This window comes from Pelophylax lessonae, assembly GCF_965119305.1.
Source record: "Pelophylax lessonae genome assembly, chromosome: 12".
Classification (NCBI taxonomy): Eukaryota; Metazoa; Chordata; class Amphibia; order Anura; family Ranidae; genus Pelophylax; species Pelophylax lessonae.
This window is the reverse complement of record NC_138779.1, coordinates 57012110-57039086: the sequence shown is the minus strand read 5'-3', so window position 1 is coordinate 57039086 and position 26977 is coordinate 57012110. Positions and strand designations below refer to the sequence as shown.

General features: G+C 45.0%; 1 protein-coding gene across 1 annotated transcript; it reads right to left on the bottom strand.

The window, feature by feature from the left end:
- On the bottom strand, positions 1–17089 carry LOC309568189 (surfactant protein C-like). Its single transcript, XM_082273821.1, has 6 exons — positions 17042–17089; positions 11657–11794; positions 7342–7479; positions 7087–7203; positions 1311–1433; positions 1–128 (listed from the first exon to the last, which is right to left on the bottom strand). The coding sequence occupies exons 1-6, from the start codon at positions 17051–17053 to the stop codon at positions 27–29; spliced, it is 630 nt and encodes a 209-aa protein (XP_082129947.1). The 5' UTR covers positions 17054–17089; the 3' UTR covers positions 1–26.
- Positions 17090–26977: the final 9888 nt, after the last annotated feature.

The following is a 26977-nucleotide window of genomic DNA, read 5'->3' as shown; positions in this document are numbered from 1 at the left end:
TGAAGCTCTGTACGCATTGAACCCAATCACCTTTCAAATTTAATTTTAATGTTGCCTCCAATATGAAATTTTCCAATTTTTATCTTGCCTCCAATGTTGATTTCACCTCCCCGTTGTTTGAAATTTACCTAGAAGAGAAAAGACTGCTCAGTTGTGGGTTGGTCTCCAGATATTACTATTACAGTAGAGCAGCAAGTGATTTTTCATCATAGATCCTGGAGTCTGCATGACAGCCTCATTTTACAATTCTGTGTCAGCATGCTGGGCAGCCTGTGCCCCTCAAAGAACCAGTTAAAACTAGCCTTTGCCCCTCATAGAAGCAGCCTGTGCCCCTATAGAAGCAGCCTGTGCCCCTCATAGAACCAGCATGTGCCCCTCATAGAACCAGCCTGTGCCCCTCATAGAACCAGCCTTTGCATCTCATAGAACCAGCCTGTGCCCCTCATAGAACCAGTCGTGCTCCTCATAGAAACAGCCCGTGCCCCTCATAGAACCAACCTCCCCCCCCCCCCCCTCGTAGAACCAACCTGTGCTGCTCATATAACCAGCCCATTTCCCTCATAGATCCAGCCCGTGCCCCTCATAGAACCAGCATGTGCATCTCATAGAATCAGGCTCTGCCCCTCAAAGAACCAGCCCTTGCCCCTCATAGAACCAGCTGTGCCCCTCATAGAACCACCCTGTGCCCCTCAAAGAACTAGCACTCGTGTCCCTCATACAACCAGCCCATTTCCCTCATGGATCCAGCCCGTGCCTCTCCTATGATTCTAAGACCAACCAGCCTATGCCACTCATAGAACCAACCTGTGCTGCTGTTGGGCTGTCCTATGCTCCTTAAAGGACCGACCTGTGCATCTCATAGGACCAGCCTGTGTTTTTCATATGACTATTCTGTGTTCATAGGACTTCCCTTTGCATCTCATAAGCCCAGCCTACACTCCTAATAATACCAGCATTTTCTTTTTTGATCAAAGATACTTCCACAGAAGTAGAGAAAGCACCATATTATCAGAAATCCTGTCATATTGGAGAGAATGACTGTGGAAAGAATTTGGTTATGTATATATATACAGTATGTGTGTGCGCTACTCAGGCTTAGATTTGTCATCCTAAGTCAGGCCCAAGGACAGCAAAATGCAAAATATATTTTTGTATATAGTTATAAGTGCTTAAGCCAGTGTGGTGACCAAGATTGGTGGTCATAGGAAATTGTACAACAAAAGTGCCCTGTGGGGAGCATATAAATACTCAACTCAATCCAGCCCTGCAACAAGAAGTGTGTAAATTAGTATAACGGAGCTGCAACTTACATTCTTTGCCCAGTAGATGTTGGCATCGCTGCACATAAGGTAGATGCTGGACCCAACATCAGCTGGGTTGGCTTCTTCTACCTCCTCAAAGTTGTAAATGACCCCATCATTTGCATTAGCATCCTAAAGGAACATGAAGCATGATTTTTAACATAGATACATTGAAAACTGATGACAGACAAAAAAACAAGTGGTCCATCAAATCTGCCTTTTGTTTAAAAAACATTTATGCTCTCTAACATTACTCTTATGCCTTTCTCCTGAACCTTATTCACACCCTTAATTTTATTAACCACTTTACCACTAAGCCTATTTTTGAAATTTTTTGTTCACAAGTTAAAAACAGTATTTTTTGCTAGAAAACTACTTAAAACCCCCAAACATTATATATATTTTTTTAGCAAAGACTCTGGAGAATAAAATGTCGGTCATTGCAAAATTTTTTGTCACGCGGTATTTGCACAGCGGTCTTTTAAACGCCATTTTTTTAAAAAAATTTGAAAAAATCACATTTCACTGCATTTAAAAAATACTAAACAGTAAAGTTAGCCCATTTATTTTTTGTATATTGTGAAAGATGATGTCACGCCGAGTAAATAGATACCCAACATGTTACGGTTTAAAATTGCGCCCCCCCCCCCCCGTGTGATGGCGACAAACTACGGTCAATAGAGATCTCAATCTGCGACGCTTTAAATTTATTTAACAGTTACCCGTTTAGAGTTAGAGTTTAGCTCTTTTTTTTAATTATTGCCCACGCTCTGGCGATCGCTGCGATACCTCACATGTGTGGTTTGAACAGCGATTTCATTCACGGCTCGACTTGCGTATACGTTTTTTTTGTGCGCGAGCTAACGGTGACGGGGGCGGCTAAATTTTTTTTTTTTTCCTATTTATTTTTTCTTTTTTTTTAACTTTATTACAGGTTTTTTAAAAAAAAAAAATCTGATCACTTTTATTGCTGTCACAAGCAATGTAAACATCCCTTGTGACACCAATATGTAGTGACAGGTACTCTTTATGGAGGGATCGAGGGTCTAAAAGACCCTAGACCCCTCCACTACACTTCCCTGTATGCAAAACGCCGAAAACTGCATTTTTGCATACAGCCGTTTTTCAAATGTGCCACCTTTTGCAGCACAGTAACCCGGAAGTGACGTCATGGACGCCGCCTCCGGGTTACGTCATCGGAGACCCGATCGATGCCATTTCCGGCATTCATCGGGACTCCATCCAGGCGGCGGACGTGCCGGCTGGGTGCTCGGGGCTCCCGGTGGGACGGGAGCCCCGAGCAAAGCCACGGAAGGCGGCGGGAGGGGGGGAGACGTCCCCTCCCACCCCCCCCGGGTAACGATCGAGCGGCTCCCGAGCCGCATCGGTCGTTACCGACGGAAAGCCGACCGTCGGCTTCAAACAACGGTACCGGGATGATGCCTCTAGCTAGAGGCATCATTCCCGGTATAACCCCTTAAAGTCAGCCGACGTAGGTCTACGTGGCTAGACGTTAAGTGGTTAAAAGTATCATTCATGTACCCTGCTTCCCTTATTTCCCCAAGGCTTTACAATTTAAAGGGTATGTAAGCCCTAACAAAAATATTTTTACAGTTCTCCTTTTAAGTCTGTTAACCACCTCAATACTGGGCACTTTCAACCCCTTCCTGCCCAGGCCAATTTTCAGCTTTCAGTGCTGTTGTGCTTTGAATGATAATTACTCAGTCACGCAACACTGTACCCATATGACATTTTATTCACACAAATAGAGCTTTGTTTTAGTGGTATTTAATCACCACTAGGTTTTTTTAAAAATAATAAATGAAATAGACTGACATTTTTGAAAAAAAAGCTTTTCTTAGTTTCTGTTATTAAATTTTGCAAAAAAGTAATTTTTCTTCATAAATTTTGACCAAAATGATACTGCTACATTTCTTTGGTAGAAATAACCCAAATCAGTGTATAATATTTGTTCTGTATAAAAGTTATAGAGTCTACAAGCTATGGTATCAATCATTGAAAATTGATCTCACCTGATGTACTCATTTCTTGAGGCCCTAACATGCCAGGAGAGTACAAATATCCCCCAAATGATGCCTTTTTGGAAAGTAGATCGCCCAAGGATATTTAGTAATAGGCATAGTGAGATTTTTTAGGTTGTAATTTTTTCCCACAATTCTTTGAAAAGTGAAGAAATTATTATTTTTTTTTCTTTACAAAAATGTCATATTAACAAGTTTTAACACATGGCATAGGCATACTTGCAACTACACCCCAAAACACATTCTGCTACTCCTCCTGGGTATGGTGATACCACATGTGTGAGACTTTTTCACAGCCTGGCCACATAGAGAGGCGCAACATTCAAGGAGCACCTTCAGCCATTTTCTACTTTAAGACCAGGCCTTCTTCTGACACTTTTTGTTTACAAGTAAAAATCTGTATTTTGCTGTAACATTACTTATAACCCCCCAAACATTATTTCGTTTTTGTAGCAGAGGCCCTAGAGAAAAAAAAATGGTGGGTTTTGCAAAATTTTATGTCGCACGGTATTTGCGCAGCAGTTTTTCAAATACAATTTTAAACACTAACACATGAATACATTTGATTGAATCTCAATGCACACAATGCAAGACAATATAATGCCCACATTTTTGGTAAAATAGAAAATATGGTGCTTTGCCAGTTAAATAGATACCAAACATGCCACGCTTTAAAATTGCACACGCTTGTGAAATGGTGCCAGACTTCAGTATTTAAAAATCTCCATAGGCGATGCTTTACAAGCCTTTTTTTTTTTTTACCAGTTTAGAGTTACACAGGAGGTCTGGTACTAGAATTATTGAACTTGTTCTGACATTCACAGCGATACCTCACATGTGTGGTGCTATCACCGTTCACGTATGCATACGGGACCAACATGTGCATTTGCCTTTGCACGGGGGGGGGGACAGGGGCGCTTTACATTTTTTATTTAGGCCCCTTTCACACGGGCAATCCGATCCGCCTGTCAGTTTTTCAGGAGGACCTGATCAGATGCTCCATGCATCCCTATGGGGCAGCGGATGTCAGCAGTGACATGTCCGCTGACACCCGCTGCTCTCTGATCCGATCCTGTTGGTGAAATCTGGATGGATGGAAATCCTATTTTCCATCCGTCTGGAGGATCGGATCAGATGAGAACGGACAGGCGGTCCATTCTCATCAGATCTCCCCATACAGGACAGCGGGGATCTGACAGCTCCGTCTGCGCACACAGAGCGGAGACAGAGCTGTCATCTGCCTGCTCAGCGGGGAACAGCGGATCGATCCCCTGCTGAACAGAACGGACTCCGTTCCGTGTGAAAGGACCCTTATTGGTGGGACACTGGTACACTGACATATGTTTTTGTGCACTTGTACACTGATAGATGTTGATCTTCCACCAGCGGACAATGCCAGATGTTGATGTTGCAGTGGAACACTGTTGCACTATTGCAGATGTTTTTGTGCCCTGGTACAAATGTTGATGGGACACTGACAGATGTTTTTGTGCACTGGTACAAATGTTGATGATACACTGTGACAGATGTTTTGTGCACTGGTACAAATGTTGATGGGACACTGACAGATGTTTTTGTGCACTGGTACAAATGTTGATGGGACGCTGTGACAGATGTTTTGTGCACTGGTACAAATGTTGATGGGACGCTGTGACAGATGTTTTGTGCACTGGTACAAATGTTGATGGGACACTGTGACAGATGTTTTGTGCACTGGTACAAATGTTGATGGGACACTGTGACAGATGTTTTGTGCACTGGTACAAATGTTGATGGGACACTGTGACAGATGTTTTGTGCACTGGTACAAATGTTGATGGGACACTGTGACAGATGTTTTGTGCACTGGTACAAATGTTGATGGGACACTGTGACAGTTGGTTTGTGCATGGATACAGAAGTTCATGGGGACACTTAGACAGATGTTCATGGGACAGGGGTGCTTGGTGTACTGTGTGGGGATGGCTGCAGTCTGTGAGATCTGTGACGGCTCTCTGTGTAAAATCTTCACTTGCAGAGAGAGCTATCAGCACAGGCTGCAGCATTCACTGACACAGAGACACATGTCTCTGTTTGCACTGTGAAGGCTGTGACTGTCAGAAGATAACAGCCATCGCAGGATCGCGCTGCCACGCGGCCTCGCGCAGACACCCATTCTGGTACATCCACTCAGAACGGGGAAGCTCCCACCCTACAGTTTATGTACAGTGGCTGGGTAGGAAGCAGGTTTTTGTCATTTCTGTGGGAAACACCTGTTAATCCTGCCACACATCTTTTGAGCTGGGAACTTCCCGGGCTTTTGTTCTTTCCATCTGTGCTGTATTGCTATCACTGTTAACTACAGAACACCTCCCCCATGTTAGGAAGAAGAGGAGAGCAGAAGCTCTGCAGTCCTAACAAACTTTCTATCTAAGGCTGACAACACTGTTCCTACATAGACAAAGTACAGAGAGTGATCACTATAGTTTAAGGGTAGGAAGTGTGTTTTTGCAGGATCACTAAGTGAAAAAGTCTGGAAAAAAAAAAAACGAATGCAACCACCACATTAAAGAACTGGTAAGTAGAATACTGCTACATTATTGTAGACGATAGTGGGGATCATTTGTTTCTGCTAATCAATGCTTTATTAGGTCCTGAGAGTTGTTCTGTTGCACCTAACAGCTGTAAAACGGACCTCTAGTAACAGCAACTACATGCTGTGGGCTTAGAATGTAGGAACACTAAGGTGTAAGAGCTACACACAGGTCATTAAATGGTTAACATACAGAGTTAGGAAACAAATGGGTGTCAAGCCAAAACCTTTTTTATTTTGAATTAGGTTGGACATAGTTTTCTAAAAGGAGTCTAATTAAAGATCTTTATAGCAAAATCAGAACCTTCTTCCTCCTGATGGGGAATTCTTTTAATGATAACTAAAGACCGCCTTGCTCCAGTAATAACTAAAATCTATATAGGGGAATCAGGATCTCCTTCCTCTTACTTGCCCCTCTAATATTGACTAAAGATCTGGAGAATCAGAATCTGCCGATGATTCCTCTGTAATAAAGATCTGTCTTGCTCCACATGGTGATTTCTCCAGTGATAACTAAAAATCTATATAGCCCAGGGGTGTCAAACTCCGCATCAGCATTATAGTTGCCCTCAAAGGGCCATTTGTATCTGTAAGATTACACATCCAGAGCAAGCCCCCCCCCAGAGTCAGAAGTCAAGAGTCCCCTCCCCCTCCCTTACATCACAGTGCCACCCCCCTTACCATGTGCTGCTGCCGGGAAGAAGCTGGGGGGTGGAGCTGGGAAGCAGAAAGTGTAAGGTCTGGAGGAGGACCATAGGAGGGAAGAAGTCAGCTGCTGGAGTCTGCTGAATGCTGAGACTGGGGAGGCAGAGATGAGGTGGTGCTGCAGCTGCAGAGAGAGGTGCGGAATCTGTAGGAAGAGTTCTGTCCTGTTCCCTGCTGCCAACTGCTGAGGTGACAAGTTGGTGCTACAGCTGTAGGAGAGGTGCGAGGGCCACATGAAATGGCCTGGACCTGGAGGGCCAGATTTGGCCCGCGGGTCTTGTTTTTGACACATGTAATATAGAGAAATCAGGTCCTCCTTCCTCCTGCTGGCAATTCCTCTAGCGATGCACCACATAATTTAAATTATTTTTCCCACTGCCTGTTTACACTGTTTTTTTTTAATTATTTTTTTAATAAGGACTATATTTTATCAGATGCCGAGCATGGTATTAGGTATCAAACCTACATGTGTACGGAAGTATTCCACCCCCTTCAGCAGGGTGCTCAGGGCTGGCGTTTTGCCATCTTCCATTCTCAGAACGAAGCAGTTTGTGCTGTTTGGTTTTCTGAAGGCGATGAGTTTCTATCAAAAAATAAATAAATACATTTACAAAGCTTAAAAGAAAAAATGCAACTCCTAGAAGTGAAAATCACATTATTGAATACTGAGCATGCAATTTACTTTACTATATTACTATATACTTTATTTACTATAGCTCACCTTCTTATAATCAAAGAGGAAAGTGCCGGGATACTTATCACTGCGGACATAAATGACAGCTACTTCATCCCGCTCACTGACAGAAATGGTCTGCACAACTTTCTCTCCTTCAGCATTTGCAAAAGCGACCGTCACCATCTAAGAGACACCAGAATTATAGCAAATACAAACAAAAAAAACTGGGAAAATCAAATCAAATTAGTTGGGGGGGGGGGGTGGGTTGTGCTGAAAAAAGAAGAATCAGCACAAGGGACACATCATACAAGCATCATACACTGTTAACACCCATGCGATCCGATTCCAGTGCAGGTAAAAAAGGTTCCTGCAGCATTTTCATGCGAATGCAATGCAAGTTCAGCCATACAAACTACATGGCTGAATTTGCATCGCATGTGATCTGCATAGCAATGTTTGAAATAGTGTGAACCCAGTCTAACTATTTTGACACCAGAGTCATTTTCACTTTTTCACTATAGACCTATTAATTCAGAGAAGACTTTGTTCTTATGTATGACAGTGAAATGATGCATGTAGTGCTTTTTTAAATGGTTAGGGTTTTTGTTACTGGTGGTATTGCCTTTAAGGGCTCATATACATGGGGGGTATCTATCTGCACACCCCGTGCGAAGGGACCGTCTTCATCTGCACAGGATGCACAGATGTTTTCTGTGCAGACCCATGCAAGCAGGCTGTTGCAACCAATGACAGGGCACTGGCTGCATAGATCTGCACAAATTTATACGGGCATCCCGGTGTGTACATCTTTGCGGGTGGTAGGTCGTGTGACGCAGACAGACTTCATTTTGACCCACACGGATGGTCACTCCAGAACGCGCATGGCGATCCATACAGATCACTGCAGCCAGTATTCTGTCACTGATTTCAACATACTCCCTGCACGGGTCTGCAAGGGATCTGCACGGAACAACTGTACATCCTGCGCAGATGAAGACGGCCCCTTCGCACGGCAGTACAGATCGATATGCCCGAGTGAATGAGACCCTAAGTTTCAATTTTACAGTTTGACGAGTGACCATTTTAAAATAGTAAGTATTACTATAGATTTTCTTTTTAAATGTATCCTATTCATTATAACACCAAAATATTGATTTTAATACATACAGTGGAAAAGTTGTCGCCAAAAAAAATGTGGATTTTGATTACGTTCTTCAAAATAATTTTTTAAACCATTACTCTAGAACAGTGTTTCTCAACATTTTTTTTCAGTCTAGGCACCCTTTAAAATGATGGTCAGGCTTGAGGCACCCCATTCTAAAATGTAAAAAAATATTCTAATAGCTTTACACAATGCAGCAACATCCACACATAGAACACCAAACGTTAGAGGGGGATTTATTCTTCCAAAGCAAATACACTTTTGCACATTGGTACTGACTATTATGCCAATGTTTCTCTTTTCCCTCAATTTCTCTCTATCAGTCAGCTAATGTCATCCCAGTGCTGAGGGAGGGGGTTCATTATGAAAACCTGTGGCTTTGTGTAATAAAAGGCAGGCTTGATCCAACTGCTGGCTTGTGTACAATTTATGATCAAATTTTAGGCATTTTGCCAAGGCACCCCTGAAGAAACCTCAAGGCACCCCAGGGTGCCTGGGCACCCTGGTTGAAAAAGGCTGCTCTAGAACAGCCATTCCCAACTTTTTTAACATGGTGGAACCCTTGTTCTGTAACTTTCCAGTTAGGCCCCTTTCACACATGTGGACCATTTGTCTGTTTTTCATCCATTCGTTGATGGATGAAAAACAGGCATCAATAGATATCTATGGAAAAATGGATGTAAATGATGATAATCCATTTACATCAGTTTACAACTGCATCCATCAACATCCCTTTTTTTTTTTTATAAATTCAACATTTATTGAAAAAGGAATAGGCATACAACATATGTATGAGCAGTGGTACAAGTCCAAAAACAATGTGCAAGAAGAAGATAATGTACAAGGGAATAATCAAAAACATATTTCAGGACAAGTGATCCCACAGAGATAAACACATAAGGCAAGATCTAAGAGCTGAATACAGGGCGTTGGCCCTCCAAAAAAGGTCCAAACCCCAACCTCCGCCGGCATCTATCAAATGGCCGGCCCGTGGAGGCAGAGAGGAACCGATCCGGTGGCCCGCCCCACTCCTAAATTATTAGAGGCAGGTAGAGTACGTACGCCTAGGGGAAAGAAGGTCCCGAAAGAGAGGAAGCATTAGTACAGAGAAAGAGAGGGGAAAATACAGTGCAGAAGGGGGGAAGGAAGCAGAAAGAGCAAAAAAAAAAAGGGGGTGAAGGTTAAAATGGAAGGGAGGGAGGGGGAAGATGGTCACCCAGTCCGCCAACAGTCAGCTAAGCGAGCAAAGTTTTATATTCATCGGAGAAGCTGAACCCATGCCAATAGAACCACCGTTTGAGGAACTTCTCTCTGGTGCCCCTGTCGGTCGCAACGAGGTCTTCCATTTCATTGATATGTGCCACTTTTCGCAGCCACATTGCCACCGTAGGAGGGTGTGCCTGTTTCCAGAGAAGAGGGATACAGCTCTTAGCCACCGTAAGTAGGAGCGGCAAGATTGACTTCCGATAAGAAGACCGCGGAAAGCTATTGTGGTGGAGGAGGAAGAGAGCAGGACTTAAAGTGAGGGTATGATCTGTGAACTTCTGCGAAATCCGCATTACCTCATTCCAAAAGGGTTGCAATCTACTGCAGGACCAAAAAATGTGGAGGAGGGATCCCACCTCCTCCCCACATCGCCAGCAAAGATTTGAGCAAGAGGGGAACATCTTATGCAGTCTAGCCGGGGTGTAATACCACCTGGTCAAGAGCTTATAGCCGGCCTCTTGATACTTGGAGCACGGGGAAGTCTTATAGGTGAAAAAGAAAATACGCTCCACCTGGTGGTCAGACAAAGAGATCCCTAGATCCTTTTCCCAATGAGCCAGGTACTGGGGTCTGAAGGATGGATCGGAGCCTGACAGAAGGCGATAGAGCAGAGATATAGCGTGGCGCAATGGAGAGTCCGAAGCACACAGATCCTCAAAAGGGGTAAAGCGTCTTGTGAACAAGGTTGCCGGTGGCAGGGACTGCAGGAAGTGAGCCAGCTGTATCTTTTGCCAAAACGACAATGTGGCAAAGGAGCAATCAGAGAAGAGCGATTGCCGAGAGACCCAATGACCGCGGACAATAAAGTGTCTAGCCTGGTGGCGACCGTTGTTCTTCAAGGCACGAAAGCCTGGGTCACTCAAGCCAGGGGAGAAGTCCTGGTTATCAAGCACCGGGAAGAGAGGGGAAGGAAAGGTCGCAAATGGGCCCTCTCCACACAGCCTGCGGCCCAACCCCAGAGTGGGTCCTATGGTCCAACATCCGTTTTTAAAGATGGATCAAAGAATTATTTTTGTTCCGTTAAAAAAAATGTAACGGACGAAAAACAGATGTAAACAGACAAACGGTACGTAACTGATCACTTCATGTGTGAAAGGGGCCTTACTGGAAAGATAATTAAAGTGAAACTTCACTCTCCCAATCAACGTTGATTATTTTGAATCATTATGCTGCTAGCATTAGTAAATACATAAGAAAGTATATCATATTTACTTATTTTAAACTTTTTTTTTACATTTCTCCAGTTACTTCCTGCCTAGGGGAATGATGTCATAACATCCCAGGAGCCTTCAGGAGGGGAGGAGAGGAGGAAGGGTTTTTTCAGCTAAGCACACTCTCCTGCCTGTATACTTGAGCTAAGGGCAAGAAGTAAATGCTACATGAATCATTTGCCCTTATTTAAGATGGTCAGAAATGCTAGGGGTGTTTTTCAAAGAGATTTCTCACCAAAATAAAGCATGGAGACATGGGTGGATGGGGAAGTTTGCTTTGAATATTAAAAATGAATTAAATATGGTTTTTGGTTTGTGGTGTTCAGATACAGTGAAGATCAGCTTTAAGTATAAACAAAAAGAGTGTAGGAATGGGCTCGGGCGTGTTCGGAAACCCACCTGCCCGATCCCACCAGGAAGCGGACACTGCACACCGCTAATCACAGGCGGGGAGACATTTCTTGGTCCACAGCTGCACAGATCGGGAAAAGTCTCCCTGCCTGTGATTAGCGGTGTGCGGTGTCAGCTTCCTGGTGGGATCAGGCAGGTGGATTCCCAAACACACCCGAGCCCGTCTCTAATAGACTGGTGCAGGATTGAAACCCCAGTCAACAGGGACTCAGACATGGATTCTAGACTCTACTAAAGAACATTCTTTAAATATTTTAGTCTATGATGCTTTTGGAGATTTTCTTCACTTTTCAGTTGGACATTCACTGACCTGTTCCATGTGCTTCTGCGTCATATGAACTCCAATTAAAGTTCCAGCGACAATGATCAGAGCTAGAAGAATGACAACAGAGATTCCCACAGTCCACCTCTTCCTGGTGTCTGCTGATTTGGGAAACGGGTTGTGTAGCTGATGATATAAATAATGGTACAGTTAACACATTTGTTATTTATGCATTTTTATATGTATTAATGCAGGGCTGCTGATAAAGGTGGTACCACCAGTCCTCCTGTACTGGGCCCGGTCACACAGGGGGGCCCGGGCAGTAGGGGGAATCAGATGTGGGCAGGACAGGGAGGATGATCATTACTGCGGGGATGCAATTAAGGGAACAATGCCCTTTGTTTCTCCCCCTCTCCCTCCAGCCTGCTTTCAGCTGCTGCATTGGGAGACACACAGGGCATCATTCCTGTAATTGCAACCCGCTGCACAGATCATCCTCCCTGTCCTGCCCACATCTGGTTCTCCCTGATGTGCGCCCCCCCCGCCTCAGCGCTACTGGCTTCCCTCTCCCGCCGGCTGCTGTAGACACACAGGCGTGGTGGGATGTTCAGAATGGAGAGCTGTGGAAGGGGTTGGTAAATGTAATTTACAAGACCCTTCCTTTTCTGAATGAACACAGTGAGTGATCAGTACCGTGTTCGTTCGTGATTGAAGCATATTAAACTGTGTCCACACATGGAACTTTATTTATTTGTAGGAGATTTGTAGGTTATGTAATATGTGTGTCCGCTAATAATGATTTTAGCCTATTTTTTATGAAAATATCAGTTTGATATTTTTAGGGGGAGCCCTGTCAGGTAGGCTGTATGGAGCCCCCTGTATTACTGTACTGTATCAGAGGTATAACTAGATAAGGACATGGCTCAATATTATATTGTAAAAAATATTATGAAGTAACTGCAAACTAGATTTTACATGAACGTAAAGCCTAAGTATAACTAAAATAAAAAAAAAATCAGCACAAGGGAAGGTACTCATGTGAATAGAGGAAGGGTGGAAGAGGTGTGCACAGTTGTTGCTTCACCCGATCATTTTAACACCCAAAGCACGAGAAGATTATGGCTGCGAAGGTATGGGGGGGGGGGGGGGCACAGCACTTTTTCGATTTCAACTAAAGCTGATTATATGCTAGTAGCCTTTTGTTCTATTTTTTTATTTTTTATTTCAGGAACAATTAGTGGCTCTAAAGGCTTAAGACCTCTTTCACACGGGCGTTCCGTATGTCCGTATATCACCCCATCTGTTTGCGGGTGATATACGGACAAAATGCATGTCAATGGGATTGCTGATGTCAGCGGATGGCCATCCGCTGACATCCGATTTGCGTCCTTTCAGTTCTGTTCCGTTTTTTGGAACGGAAGAGAACCCTATTTTCCTTCCGTTTAAAAAACGGAAAGGACGCAAAATCGGATGTCAGCGGTGTCATCCGCAATCCCATAGACATACATTATGTCCATATATCATCGGCAAACGGATGGGATGACATGCGGACATACGGACCGGATGACACAAGTGTCATCCGTGTCCGTAAAAAAAAAAGTGCCTGAGCGGATCGAAATACGGTCCGCTCTGTGTCAAAGAGGCTTTACGTAGGCTATAGCCAGTGGCACTAATTATTCAAGAAAAACCCACCAGGCTGGTTGTACACAAGTCAATCAGTAGATCGATGTCTGTACAACCAGCCTGCCCATACATGGATTGAAATATGGCCAGTCCCTGCTAAATTGAAGACGCTTGGATCCATGTGTGGCCGCTCTTAGCAATGGACTAGAAGTTTCCAGCCAGGTTTCATGGGGTACGTGACGTCTATGGCCTACACCTAAAGCAAAGGCATTATTCAACTATGGTCAAAGCTTCACAGTTTGTTATTATCTACAGGTGCCTCTTACATGCAAAGGCAGTTTTTTTAGTAAAGATGAACTAACCCACTAGTGCAACTCCATAGTTGTGTGATTTTGAGTGCAACTGTGATGCGACTTTTACACTCTCTGGCACTTAAGTAGAAAGTGACATAAAAGCAGTGCAGGAACCTTCTCAAAGTCGCTGTGAATTTAAAGTGTTTGTACCCTTAAAAACCCTTTCACTGGCAGCCCCTTACCTTTATTCAGCGATAACTCACGGACCACAGTGTAAGTGTTTATTGAAATCAATGCCTCTAAATACCTTTTTTTTTCAGATATCTTCTGGCCAGTTATGTGACTCCCGGCCGCTCTACACCTCTAATCCAGGGCTACAGCAGGAGGGGCCGAGATCTCACTCCGATGTCAGCCGGGAGGTCCAGTGACCACCATGCTAGCCGCTTAGCACCTCTCACTGTAGCCTTGGATCAGAGTAGGAGAGCAGACGGGAGTCACGTGACCGGCCTGAACATATCTGAAAAAGGTATTTAGAGGCATCGATTTCAATAAAAAAACTTACACTGTGAGTTTTCGCTAGACAAAGGAAAGGGGCAGGCAGTGACATTTTTTAAAGTTGTATGTACTACAAATAGCGGCAGGAGGGGGGGCGAGACAGCTCACACTGACACACGGAGCTGACAGGCAGGGAGGGAGGGGGTGAGGGGGAGAGAGCAGAGCTGTGGATGATGGAGGCACGTAAACTGACCATGGTAGTCAGGGCTCAGCAGCCATGATTATTGTGGTCAGTACATAGAGAGGGACACAGGAACTGGTAGGATCAGCCAGGTTTTTTACAGCTTAGAAAGAGGCAGGTTAGACAGCACAAGCACTGTGCTGTTTAACCTGCTAAAAGGAAACAGAAGCTTGTTTTAGGGTTACAATCACTTTAAGTTCCATCAATTGGAATGAGTGCCATTGAAATCAATGGGCTGCGACCTGTCATGTAATTTTATAGGGGAGATTTACTAAAACTGGTGCACACCAATCAGCTTCTAACTTTATCTTGTTCAGTTAACCATATTAAGACTGCCCGCCGCAGATTTACTGCGGCAGGCAGCCTCTCCTGTGCACACCGACGTAGCCCTACGTCAGTCGCGCCCCGTGTTGCTGGGCAGCATTGACTAGGCAGCAGGGATGCCGATGCATGGGGCCAGCGGCCGCGATTGCCGCTGGGCACCTGCGATCGCTCCCAGCTGAGAGAGAAGGACGGTCAGCTGATGTAAACACAGCTGACCTTTCTTCTCTCTGAAATGATCACAGAGCACCTGCGATCCTTCTATATAGGATCACAGGTCTCTGTGGTCATTTCACAAGCCCATCCCCCCACAGTTAGTAAACACTCCCCTAGGCTCACATTTAACCCTTTGATAACCTGCTAGGTTAACCCCTTCCCTGCCAGTGTCATTATTACAGTAACAGTGCATATTTTTAGCACTGATTATTGTAGTAATGTCACTGGTCCCCCCAAAAGTGTCAAAAATGTCAGTTAAGGGTCCGATCTATCCGCCACAATGTCGCAGTCCCACTAAAAATCAAAGATCGCCGCCATTACTAGTAAAACAAATAAATGAAAATGACATAAATCTTTCCCCTAGTTTGTAGATGGAATAACTTTTGCGCAAACCAAAAAAAATACGCTTATTGGGATTTCTTTTACCAAAAATATGTAGCAGAATACAAATTGGCCTACAAAGATGAAAAAAAATTTTTTTTTTTTTTTTTTGGGAATGTTATATAGCAGATTGTGAAAAAAAAATTATATATATATATATATATATATATATATATATAATTTTTTTTTTCCAGAAATGTCTCTCTTTTTTTGTTTATAGCGCAAAAAATAAAAATCCCACAGGTGATCGTATACCACCAAAAGAACGCTCTATTTGTAGGAAAAAAAGGACATAAATTTTCATCTAGTACATCGTCGCACGACCCTGCAATTTTGCGTTAAAGTAACGCAGTGCCTATTCGCAAATAATGGCCTGGTCATTAAGGGGGCAAATCCTTCCGATCCAGAACTGGTTAAGCTTTGACAATAAAACCTAGAAGCTGATTGGTTACAATGCACAGCTGTACCAGATTCTGTGTGCACCAGTTTTAGTAAATCTTCCCCTATGTGTCCATAAAGTGTTACATTACACAAACCTAGTTCTGTATGATAATTTACTTACAATCTTGTCTGAACAAGAAATTAGCCTATTTGTTACATTTACATATATACTTTGGTATCTTGGATAATAGTTATGTCTCTGTATTTTATGGGAGTAAACTTCATCGTCATTCATAACTATGTGTTATTACATTTTTTATTTTAATACCTTGAGTATGTCATACCCTTTGTTACTAACTGTATGTTAATTGTTTCCATACCTGTTATAGTTTTATTTTGTACTATACCAAGAAACCAATAAAAGATTAGAAAATTCAAAGTTGCATGACAAGTCGCACTGGTGGGAACGGAGCCTTAAGCCTCGTACACACGTACCGATCGTCGGCCGAACGATCGGCCGTCTTTTGTCCAGGTCTGTCATGTCTGTTGAAAACTGCAAAAGACTGCACACGAATTTTGTCGGCCAACAACAGCCGACTGCAGAAGTGATGTCATGTGATGGTTAACTTTCCTTGTCTTTTTTCTTTTCTGAGCATGCCCAGTCTTGCTTATCTGCTGTCTGTCGGCCGAAATCTGTACTGACTGGCGAACAATCGGCCGTTCTGGTGTTGGCCAACAAAAATTTTAATGCCTGCACAACAGATTCTGTTCGGCCGAAAATGCACTGTCGGCTGTCGGAAGGATCATACTAACAAGCCTACAATCGGCCGATCGGTCGTCGGCCGAATATTTACATCCGACAATCGGTACGTGTGTACGGGGCATAAGAGAGAAGCCAACAGCATTTGACATTAAGTCCCGGTTCACACTGAGGCGACCTGTGAGGCGACCTGGTCGCCTCACAGGTCGCCGTAGGTCGCCTCCCATAGGGAAGCTGCGGACCCGTTCTAATAGGAGCGACACAAGTCGCTCCGACTTAGAAAAAGGGTCCGGAGCTTCTTTGGGGCGACCCGGAGGCGACCGCCATAGACTTCAATGTTATGAAGTCCGTGGCGGCCGCTCCGAGGTCGCGGCGCGCTGCTCGCACCGCGACCTCGGAGGTCGCGGTGCGAAGTAGCGTCGCTCGTATGTGAACGGGCACTAAATGTAATTGAACAGTATATCCCTTGCACCGATTTAAAAATAAATAAATAAAATACTTAGGCTTTACATTTGAAATATAATCTAAGTCTATTTGAGTTGGACGAAAAAGAATAAAAACAGTGAAACTAAACGGTAAAACTATTATTAATAAAGTACAAAATGTAATAAAATTTAACCAAGACTATCTTTATTAGCTTTTTTAGATTGCCAATGCCCACACCACGACTACCCAGCTTTAGTAAAACTGTTTATATATTAGGAAGAAAAAATAAAGCTCACAGGGAGGTCCATATTCGCTGATCTCCTGCTCTCTGTGGTGCTGCCTTGGGGTCTCCAGATGAAGAAGCTTCATTATCGGCACACACTTGGGGTATTTATAGAGGTTCATTTTAGGGGCGGGAGGAAGAGGTGCCTGTTGCCAGTGATATGAGACGATGGGCAGTACAGCTTAGTGAACACTGGCAGCTCCCCAATATCCAGACAATGTAGGAGGAACACAATGCACAATCTTACAGGTAAAGCCCAGAAAAAAAAAAAGGAAAAAAGCGATGTATGCCAAAAAAAGAAACAAGTCAAAGCCTATCCGCAGCATGTTGGATTTTTTTTTTTAACAAATCTTTAAAGAATCCAAAACATTTTCATATTTTAGGTCTGGTCAGTTTTGTTAGGTCATGGTTTTTCCAGTCTAGGACAAATATAACCGTTGAAATCCTCCACTATCAACAGAGGCACGTCCGGTTTGACTAACAAAAAGTAAACAAATTGTTTAAGAACCACTGTGGAAAACGAGGGTGGAATATATACTACAGCAAGTATAGAGGCGAAGTCAAATATTTTACAGTGAAGGAAGATATACCTGGCCTATCCATTCACCGCTCGAGTAAACAGTACAAAATCTACCAGCCAATGAACCAGCACACTAATTCCATGAGCATAGGAAGTATATATGATGATAGCGATATACAAATATCTCAATGGTAATCCCTGTGTAGGTAAGAAACTATTCAGTCTCAAGGAGTGTAAGAGGACACGGGGCCACACAACGAGATTGGAGGAGAAGCGGTTTAACCTTAAGCTGCGTAGGGGGTTTTTCACTGTCAGGGCAGTAAGGATGTGGAACTCTCTTCCACAATCAGTGGTGTCAACAGAAAGAATTGATAGTTTCAAAAGACTCTTGGACGTGCATTTTATCAAACACAATATACAGGGATATGGGAAATGATTAGCTACACAAACACACAAACACCAACATAGGTTGAACTGGATGGACTATTGTCTTTATTCGACCTTACCAACTATGTGACTATATAGAGAGTGGCAGGCATATCCCAACCATTGGTAATCCAGATAACCTAAAGCATCACTGGCGAGATGAATGTCTTGTAAACAGTAAATAGCAGGCTGGTATTTACCAAGGAAAGCGTTCACCATAGTTCATTTCAAGGGGTCAGGCAGCCACCCGATCTTCTAAGAAATTAAGGAACCTCAGCCATAGAGTTGGTGTACTAGGGCAGTGGTCCTCAACCCTGGCCTACAGGGCCCACTAACTGGCCAGATTTGCAAGATAACTAAAATACATCCCAGGTGATATCATTTGCTGCTCAGTGATTGCAGTACTCTAGTCTGCATCTCCCCAAGGTAATACCTAAAATCTGGCCTGTTAGTGGGCCCTGTAGGCCAGGGTTGAGGACCACTGTACTAGGGTATGCACGTAGGATCATAAGTAGCAAGAATTGAAACAAAGACTGCCAGGAATCCGGTCATGGATTCTGGTATTGATGAATAAATCTGAACTGGTATAGTGGTCCAAGGGATGGCTTACTGGTTTCATCCCCCATAAGGTGTCACCACACCCCATAGCTGAAAACGAGGGATTATATGTGTGTAGCACCCTCCTAGTAAGGTAGGTCATAGGTAAAAGCATATGTTGCTCCTGCTGCTTATCAGGGGAGCCTGGTCTATTAGTTTTCCTGTTACATGTTTCCAGGTGTGATTCACTGGGTCTGAGGGAGTGTCCCCACCTTATCCAATGAGGGAGCTTGTTGGACAGTGGAGGAAACCCAACCAGTGGCACATTGTGTTTTATGGCAGTTTCAGTGGGAGGGCATTCCTGCAATGCATCCTGGGATTGATCATAAATACGGAGGGGACATGTGACGGGGCACCTTTGGCGGGAAGCAGAATCCCAGGAGGAGGCAGACGGCTGTCTCTCCTCCTGCAGGTGTGAGGAAAGTGGTTCAGGCGGTCGGCCTAGTGAACCGGGTGTGGAGCTGAGCTACAGAGGATCCAGAGTGCTGACAGTGGAGCTGGTGGCAGAGTATCTCAGGAAAAACAGTGTTGTGATTACTCGGATTTGCCACAGGGTCTGCCTAGTAGAGGGGACCACTCCAGAGAAGTCAGGGGATCAAGGAGCTAGCTCACTCAGGAAGTTGAAAAAAGAACTAGATAATCAAGCGCACAGGACCTCAAAGGTTGGACAAGAAAGCAATCAGGGAGTAATAAAATGCTGCTAATCAACACTAGATATACTACATAACAATGTATAAATAGAAATAATGATAGTGCAGATTATTGTATCTCCCAAATCAAACTAAATCAATAATGCCCCTTAAATAAAAGTGAAAGTGCAGGAATATGAAATTCGCACCCACAGACCTTATACAATTTATTATAATTAATAAAATCCAACAATCCTTAATATTAAAGTGTACAGTGCTAGTGTAAACAAAAAGGTAGCAACTATTTAGGTGTGTATAAAGTGCAAAAAATATTTTTTCAAATAACAGCCTTCTTCCTGGCAAATATGTGTATACAGGGTTCATACACATTTTCACCAATAAAATTCCATGACTTTTCCGTGACTTTTCCATGACTTCACGTAAATATTCATGACCTAATGTTTCATGAAATGTCTATGTATACATGTTAAATAAGAAGAAAATCCATGTCACACCCAGCATATTTTTACTAAAATAAATGACAATCTTTGTAGTGTACAGGGTTTCGTTTCTGGATACAGCGTGACTCAAAATGGTCCCTTGTTTTACAGTGGATGAGATGGAAGCACCGCTGCCGCAGCTGGGAGCCGGTGTCACTTCAGGCGTATGGGTGAAAAAGCCAGCGATCGGATTGGAAGCTGTCAAGCACGCAGCTGCAGACTGGTGCTTTGCACCTTTAGCGTGGCTAGACAACGCTGCCTCTCCCATGTTCGAAATGTCAAACGTTTTACGACACACACTGTACATTTAGCGGACATGATACAGGAGGTGGTCAGAGGCTGCGGACATGATACAGGAGGTGGTCAGAGGCTGCGGACATGATACAGGAGGTGGTCAGAGGCTGCGGACATGATACAGGAGGTGGTCAGAGGCTGCGGACATGATACAGGAGGTGGTCAGAGGCTGCGAACATGATACAGGAGGTGGTCAGAGGCTGCGGACATGATACAGGAGGTAATCAGAGGCTGCGGACATGATACAGGAGGTAGTCAGAGGCTGCGGACATGATACAAGAGAAGGTTAGAGACTGCAGACATGATAGAAGAGCACAGGGGAAGCAGAGAGCACTGGAGGAGCTGAAGGGCAGGGGGGGGGGGAGGACTGGAGAGAATTAAGGGGGGGTTTGGAAAGCATTGCAGGGGTTGTTGGAAGGTGGGGGGGGGGGCATGGAAAACCAGGGGGATGGAGAGCACAGGGGGAGAGGGGGGACTGGAGAGCACTGTCTGGGGGGAACTGGAAATCACTGAGGGGGGAGCCAGGGAGCTGGAAAGCACTGGGGGAGCCAGAAAGCATGGGGGGGGGGAGAGATGAAAAGCACTGGGGGGGCTAAGAGCACGGGGGGGGGCTTAAGGGCACTGGGGGGGGCTAAAGAACACGGGGGGGGCTAAAAAACACTGGGGGGGGGCTAAAGAACACTGTGGGGGGCTAAAGAACACTAGGGGGGGCTAAAGAGCACTGAGGGGGGGGCTAAAGAGCACTGAGGGGGGGGGACATTTTTACATTCAGCGTATAGCACTGGTACAGGTAGGTGTCCTTCCGGGTCCGCAGTTTGCCCTTACTGTCAGTCTCTGGCCAGCAGCAGCCGAGGAGATGACCCAATCAGGCAGCGGGGAGGGCCGGCCGCGGTTTGCTGGAGACACTGACTGGCTAGCAGGGCCGGCCGCATGAACGTGATAACGCGGGGGTGCGGTTACCGCCCCCTTCCGCATCATCATCACGTTCATGCGGCCGGCCCGCCCTCCAGTGACGCTTCCGCTGCCTCATTGGTTGATAATCTCCCGGCTGTTACTGCTGCTGCTAGCCAGTCACAGTGTCTCCAGGCAAACCGCGGCCGGCCCTCCCCGCTGCCTGATTGGGTCATCTTTTCGGCTGCTGCTGGCCAATGAGAGCACGCGCATACCGCGGACCCGGAAGGACGCTAATACAGCGAAATGTAAATACAGTATGTGGCAATATAATTATCATAAAATATTTAAGCATCCGCTCCCCGCTGCTCAACAGTAATTTAATTCCATGACTTTTCCAAAACCTACTGTGTTTCCTAATTTTCCATGACCTTTCCAGGACTGGAAAGTGTCATCTAAAAATTCCAAAACTTTTCCAGGATTTCCAGGACCGTATGAACCCTGTGTATAGCTGATTGGCAATTAAATAAAGTTCAAAGTAATATGAAACAATGACAGAATACCGCCAGCCGTCTGGCAGTTGTAAATGAAAAATCTAGTATGCAATATGTGCTACAGATGCAAAGTGCAAGTGCATGTGACCTTATGACAAAAATAAATAAATAGTGTTGTGAAAGGTACTAACTATACAAGTATCAACCACATGTTTAGAGTCGGTTCACACTAGTGCGACTTGTCAGCCTGACAAGTCGCGCTCCCTCGCGGTCCATTGACCGCTACAGGACCCGTTCTAATAGGAGGGACACAAGTCGCTACGACTTAAAAAAAGGGTCCTGTACTACTTCGGGGCGACCTCGGAGCGACTTGCATAGACTTCCATTATGTGAAGTCCCTGCAAGTCGCTCCGAAGTCGTGGTGCAATGTAATGCACAAGTCGCCCCCGAAGTAGTAAGGAGTCGCGTCGCCTCAGTGTGAACCGGCTCTTAATCCCTGAGACAATTTTTTTATATAAATAACCACCTATGAAAAAATAAATATGCTAATGCCAATCTCATATAGTTAGTCCATATGAACAGTCCATATTGTCAAATAGTCCATATGTATCTTCCCAGGTGATCAAAAAAGTGCAGAAGTGCAAGAAAACGTGCCAAATTTGCAATCAATGCGAGTTCACAGTGTCAACACATGGGGATCCCACCATCTGTGCACAACCTTTTCCAGTGTTGGGGTAGTTACTTAAAAAATGTAACTAGTTACTTCTGTAAATTGTAACGAGATTACTTTACTAGTTACTGCATTTGAAAAGTAACTTCACTACTTATTACTTTACTTTCCTCTTTCTTAATTAACCGTGTAGAAGAAGAGACATGACACTCTTTCTGCATAGAGTTTATTGTATAAACACAGGCTTTGGGAAACATGAGAACAAAACCTGAAGGCCCCGTTCACATACAAGCGACGCTACTTCGCACCGCGACCTCCGAGGTCGCGGTGCGAGCAGCGCGCCGCGACCTCGGAGCGGCCGCCACGGACTTCATAACATTGAAGTCTATGGCGGTCGCCTCCTGGTCGCCCCAAAGAAGCTCCGGACCCTTTTTCTAAGTCGGAGCGACTTATGTCGCTCCTATTAGAACGGGTCCGCAGCTTCCCTATGGGAGGCGACCTGTGAGGCGACCAGGTCGCCCTCACAGGTCGCCTCAGTGTGAACGGGGACGAAAAAAACAGAAAAACAAAAAGTGCAACAAAAAGTCATAAACTTCATCCCTCTCTATTCTTCCAAATAACGATTGTATCGCACGGCTTGGGTAACGCAGGAAAGCGCGTTCCTATAGCCTAGTAAAGTAGTGTAGTTACCAATATTAGTATTGTAACTAGTTACTTTACTTAGTTACCAAAAAAAGTAATGTAGTTACTGTAATCAGTTACTTTGTAACTCATTACCCCCAACACTGACCTTTTCCCCTAAATGGACTCACCAGAAATTCAGCTGGTGAAAACCAGCACTCTTGCTTTAATAATCAATATCCAGCCTGGTGATTTGTTTTCTCATGTCACATGGATTACCCTGATATACTCATTACATGGCTAGACTGCACACAAATTTTCTCGCCCAACAAAATTCTACTTCAGAAGTGATGTCATGTGTTGGGTTGCTTTCTTTGCGTTCTTTCTTCTCTGAGCATGCCTAGTCTTGCTCATCTGATTTTTGTCTGCCGAAATCTGTACTGACTGCACGAAAATCGTCCGTTGTGTTGACAGCCAACAAAAATGTTATAGTCTGCATACCAGATTTTTTTCGGCCGAAAAGTTGGAGTCGGTTGTCGGAAGCATCATACTAACAAGCCAAAAATCGGCAGATCGGTCGTTGGCCGAAAATTCGCTGCCAATTTTCGACGCATGTCTACAGGGCTTAAGAGACTCACATGGAGGTGATAGCAACAAGAAATCCATCCTTGTGAGTGAGAGTAGACAGAGGAATATACCTAATAGACTCTAAAGGTGAGTAAACAGGGAGATCACATAGAAGAAACCCTACACAAAGGTTATAGTCAGCGACTTTTGGAATAAGATTTTAAGAGCAGAGACCTGACCCTGGATGGTGCTGAGGGCCAAATGCTTGTCTATACCCATCTATAAAAAGGCAGGGATTAATCCCATGCAGAATTTCCTGGCGACAGAGGCTCTCACCCCGCACCAATCTAATGCCCCGTACACACGTGCAGATTGTCGGCCGAAAAGATTCGGCCGACGACCGATCGGCCGATTGTAGGCTTGTTAGTATGATGCTTCCGACAGCCGACAGCGCACTTTCGGCCGAACAGAATCTGTCGTGCAAGCATTAAAATTTTTGTATGCCGACACCAGAACGGCCGATTGTTCGCCAGTCAGTACAGAATTCGGCCGACAGGCAGCAGATTTGCAAGACTGGGCATGCTCAGAAAAGAAAAAAGACAAGGAAAGTTAACCATTACATGACATCACTTCTGCAGTCAGCTGTTGTTGGCCGACAATATTCGTGTGCAGTCTTTTGCAGTTTTCAACAGACACGACAGACCTTGGACAAAATACGGCCGATCGTTCGGCTGACAATCTGCACGTGTGTACGAGGCATAAGTATGCCTTCCATGTGCAGTGATAAAGTCTTGCAGGAAGTAGACTTCCGAGCTTTTAGCATTGGAGGAATCACCGATTCAGAGATGCCTCTGTCTGGAGTTCAACAGCCATTTCATTAAGGTCAGCGATTGTAAATTGGTCCTAGAGACAGACGATGTGGAGGATCTGGAAGAGCCCATGGAGCATCCAACAGGAGTCTTGTGAAGCAAACGGGGAAGGTGTTCAGGGAAGGAAGTATAATAATTTGTCTGTTGTTTAATTCAATTAACAAATTTTCATGCTGTTTATTCCTTTGGCAAGGAAAAAGCAGAAATTAAATTTATGCAAAGCCATTCTTCAAATATATTTATCACAAAAAAATACTGGTTTAAATATATAATTATCAATGTCCTTTTTAGGCTCTGCTCTGTTTGTAGGTTTATTGAGTTTTCATACGCCCTATCCTCATGTTATGTTCAGAAGAAACAATGCGCATAATTATATTAAAGCAACTCTAAGATATCCTTATTCTCCAAATGTAACCCATACACATCCACTACCTAATGGCCCTGTAATCTATTGTTCATGAAATTGTTTCTTACTGTGTTTTTCTTCTTTCTTGTAATGTCTGCTGTGAGCTCCCAAACCTCTCCTTTTCCTTTTCACTTTGGTCCGATTGGAATAAGCAGTGCATGTTAGTCGCAGTCTTGTGCACTGCTGTATGAACACTACAAGTCCCGTAGTCCCTAGTCCATCTCGGGAGCATGCAAAAGAAGATGGCTATGTTCCAACATATAGTGGGACCATGGAAAATAAACATTGCCACCCTCTAATGCACAGGTGTCAAACACAAGGCCCGCGGGCCGAATGCGGCCCCCCAGGCCATTTTATGTGGCCCTCGCACCTCTCCTGCAGCTGCGGCACCCCCCCCTTGTCTCTGCCCCCACCTTGTCTCAGTAGTCGGCAGCAGAAAGGACAGAACTCCTTTGTCAGATCCTGTGCTTCTCTGTGATGCTGCAGAAAGGCTCATCTTTGCCCCCCTACCCCCCGCCACCTTCTCAGCGGTCAGCAGCAGAGAGGAGGGCAGAACTCCTCCTACAGATCCTGCGCCTCGCTATGCAGCCACAACACCATGTTTTCTCTGCCTCCCCTTGTCTCAGCATTCAGCAGACTCTGTAGCCCTCCTCTGGTCCTCCTCCAGACCTTGCAATTTCTTTTCTCCAGATCCACCTGCATCTTCTTCCTGGCAGTAGCACATGGTAAGGAGGTGCATTGTGATGTAAGGAAGGGTGAGTGACTCTTGACTTATGATGGTGGGGGGGGGGGGTGGCTCTTGACATCTCATGTAAGGGTGTAGGGGGGCATGGTCTAGTCTTACAGATATAACCGGCCTTTTGAGGGCAACCATAATGCTGATGTGGCCCGCAATGAAATTGAGTTTGACACCCCTGTTCTAGAGTGTGAGATGGGCTGGGAAGTTCCCAGGGTCAGGGCAGCACAGAAGAACATGCAATACCAAGCGACCCCCACAGGAGTGGCGCTACATTCATAACTAGCAAAATGAAAGGGGTACATGGGCTGCCAATTTTGCCTTGTCAGTTTTTGACAACCCCCCCCCCCCCACCCCCGAGCTGAAGCTCACCATTAAAGGCAACCGTAACTTCTGGGAGGAGAGTCTCTAAGCAGAGACTAGGGATGAACGGGGTTATTTTGGCAAAATTGCAGACACATGAAATAAAAGTGACACTAAACTCTGGTTTAAAACATCTATTCTAATTTCCAACTTCCTGTTAGCGCAGGGGTGTCAAACTCCACTTCCATCACGGGTCACATCAGCATTATGGTTTCCCTCAAAGGGCCGGTTATATCTGTAAGATTAGATGTCCAGAGCACCCCACGCCCCTTTACACCCTTACATCAAAATGCACCCCCTTACCAGAGGGTGGATCTGGGAAGAAATGCAAGGTCTGGAGGAGAACCAGAGAAGGGCTGGAGTCAGCTTCCAGAGTCTGCTGAATGCTGAGACCCAGTGGCATAGCGTGGGGGGTGCAGGGGGGGCCGGCCGCACCGGGCGCAACATTTGGGGGGGCGCATCCTGCACCAGTGTCACACTAGCAAACTTTAAAAATTCTTCCTAGCGTGTCACTTCAGCCGCCGCCATCTTCAGGCTAAACGATGGCCGGTCGGCGCCCTGTGATTGGGCCAACATTGTCATGTGCAGCAGCGGGACTGGCCAGTGGCAGAGCCCCGCCTCGCTGTCTTCTAAGTCAGCTCTGCTTGTGCCTCCGTCCCGCCTCCTCTAAGCTCTCACAATCCTCCCCGACCCGCCCCCTGTAAGGACTCGTCTTCACCATGTGGCAGAGTGGATGGATCATGAAAACAGGTAAGTCATTTTGCTGGCTGCAGGACTAGACACAGTCTGGGGAGGAGGCGTAGTTAACAGTGTAGTGTAGTTTAGTGGGTAGTAGTAGTGTAGTGGACAGTGTAGTGTAGTGGGTAGTGTAGTGGACAGTGTAGTTTAGTGGGTAGTGTAGTGGACAGTATAGTATAGTGGACATGATAGTGTAGTGGGTAGTGTAGTGGACAGTATAGTGTAGTGGACATGGTAGTGTAGTGTAGTGGACAGTGTAGTGTAGTGGACAGTGTAGTGGGTAGTGTAGTGTAGTGGGCATTGTAGTCGTGGACAGTGTACTGTAGTGGACAGTGTAGTGTAGTTTAGTGGGTAGTGGACAATGTAGTGGGTAGTTTAGTGTAGTGTAGGGTAGTGGACAGTGTAGGGTAGTGGACAGTGTAGTGTGTAGGGTAGTGTAGTGGGCAGTGTAGTGTAGTGGGCAGTGTAGTGGACAGTGTAGTGTAGTGGGTAGTGTAGTGGACAGTGTAGAGTATTGGAAAGTGTGGTGTAGTGTAGTGGACAGTGTATGGTAGTGTAGTTTAGTGGACAATATAGTGGTTAGGGTAGTGTAGTGGACAATGTAGTGTAGTGGTCAGTGTAGTGGGTA

Coding starts and splice junctions, on each gene's coding strand:
- LOC309568189 (XM_082273821.1), bottom strand. Junction 7,204..7,341: donor TCCTCTTTGATTATAAGAAG/GTGAGCTATAGT, acceptor ATTTTTTGATAG/AAACTCATCGCCTTCAGAAA. Junction 1,434..7,086: donor TGGAATACTTCCGTACACAT/GTAGGTTTGATA, acceptor ATGTTCCTTTAG/GATGCTAATGCAAATGATGG.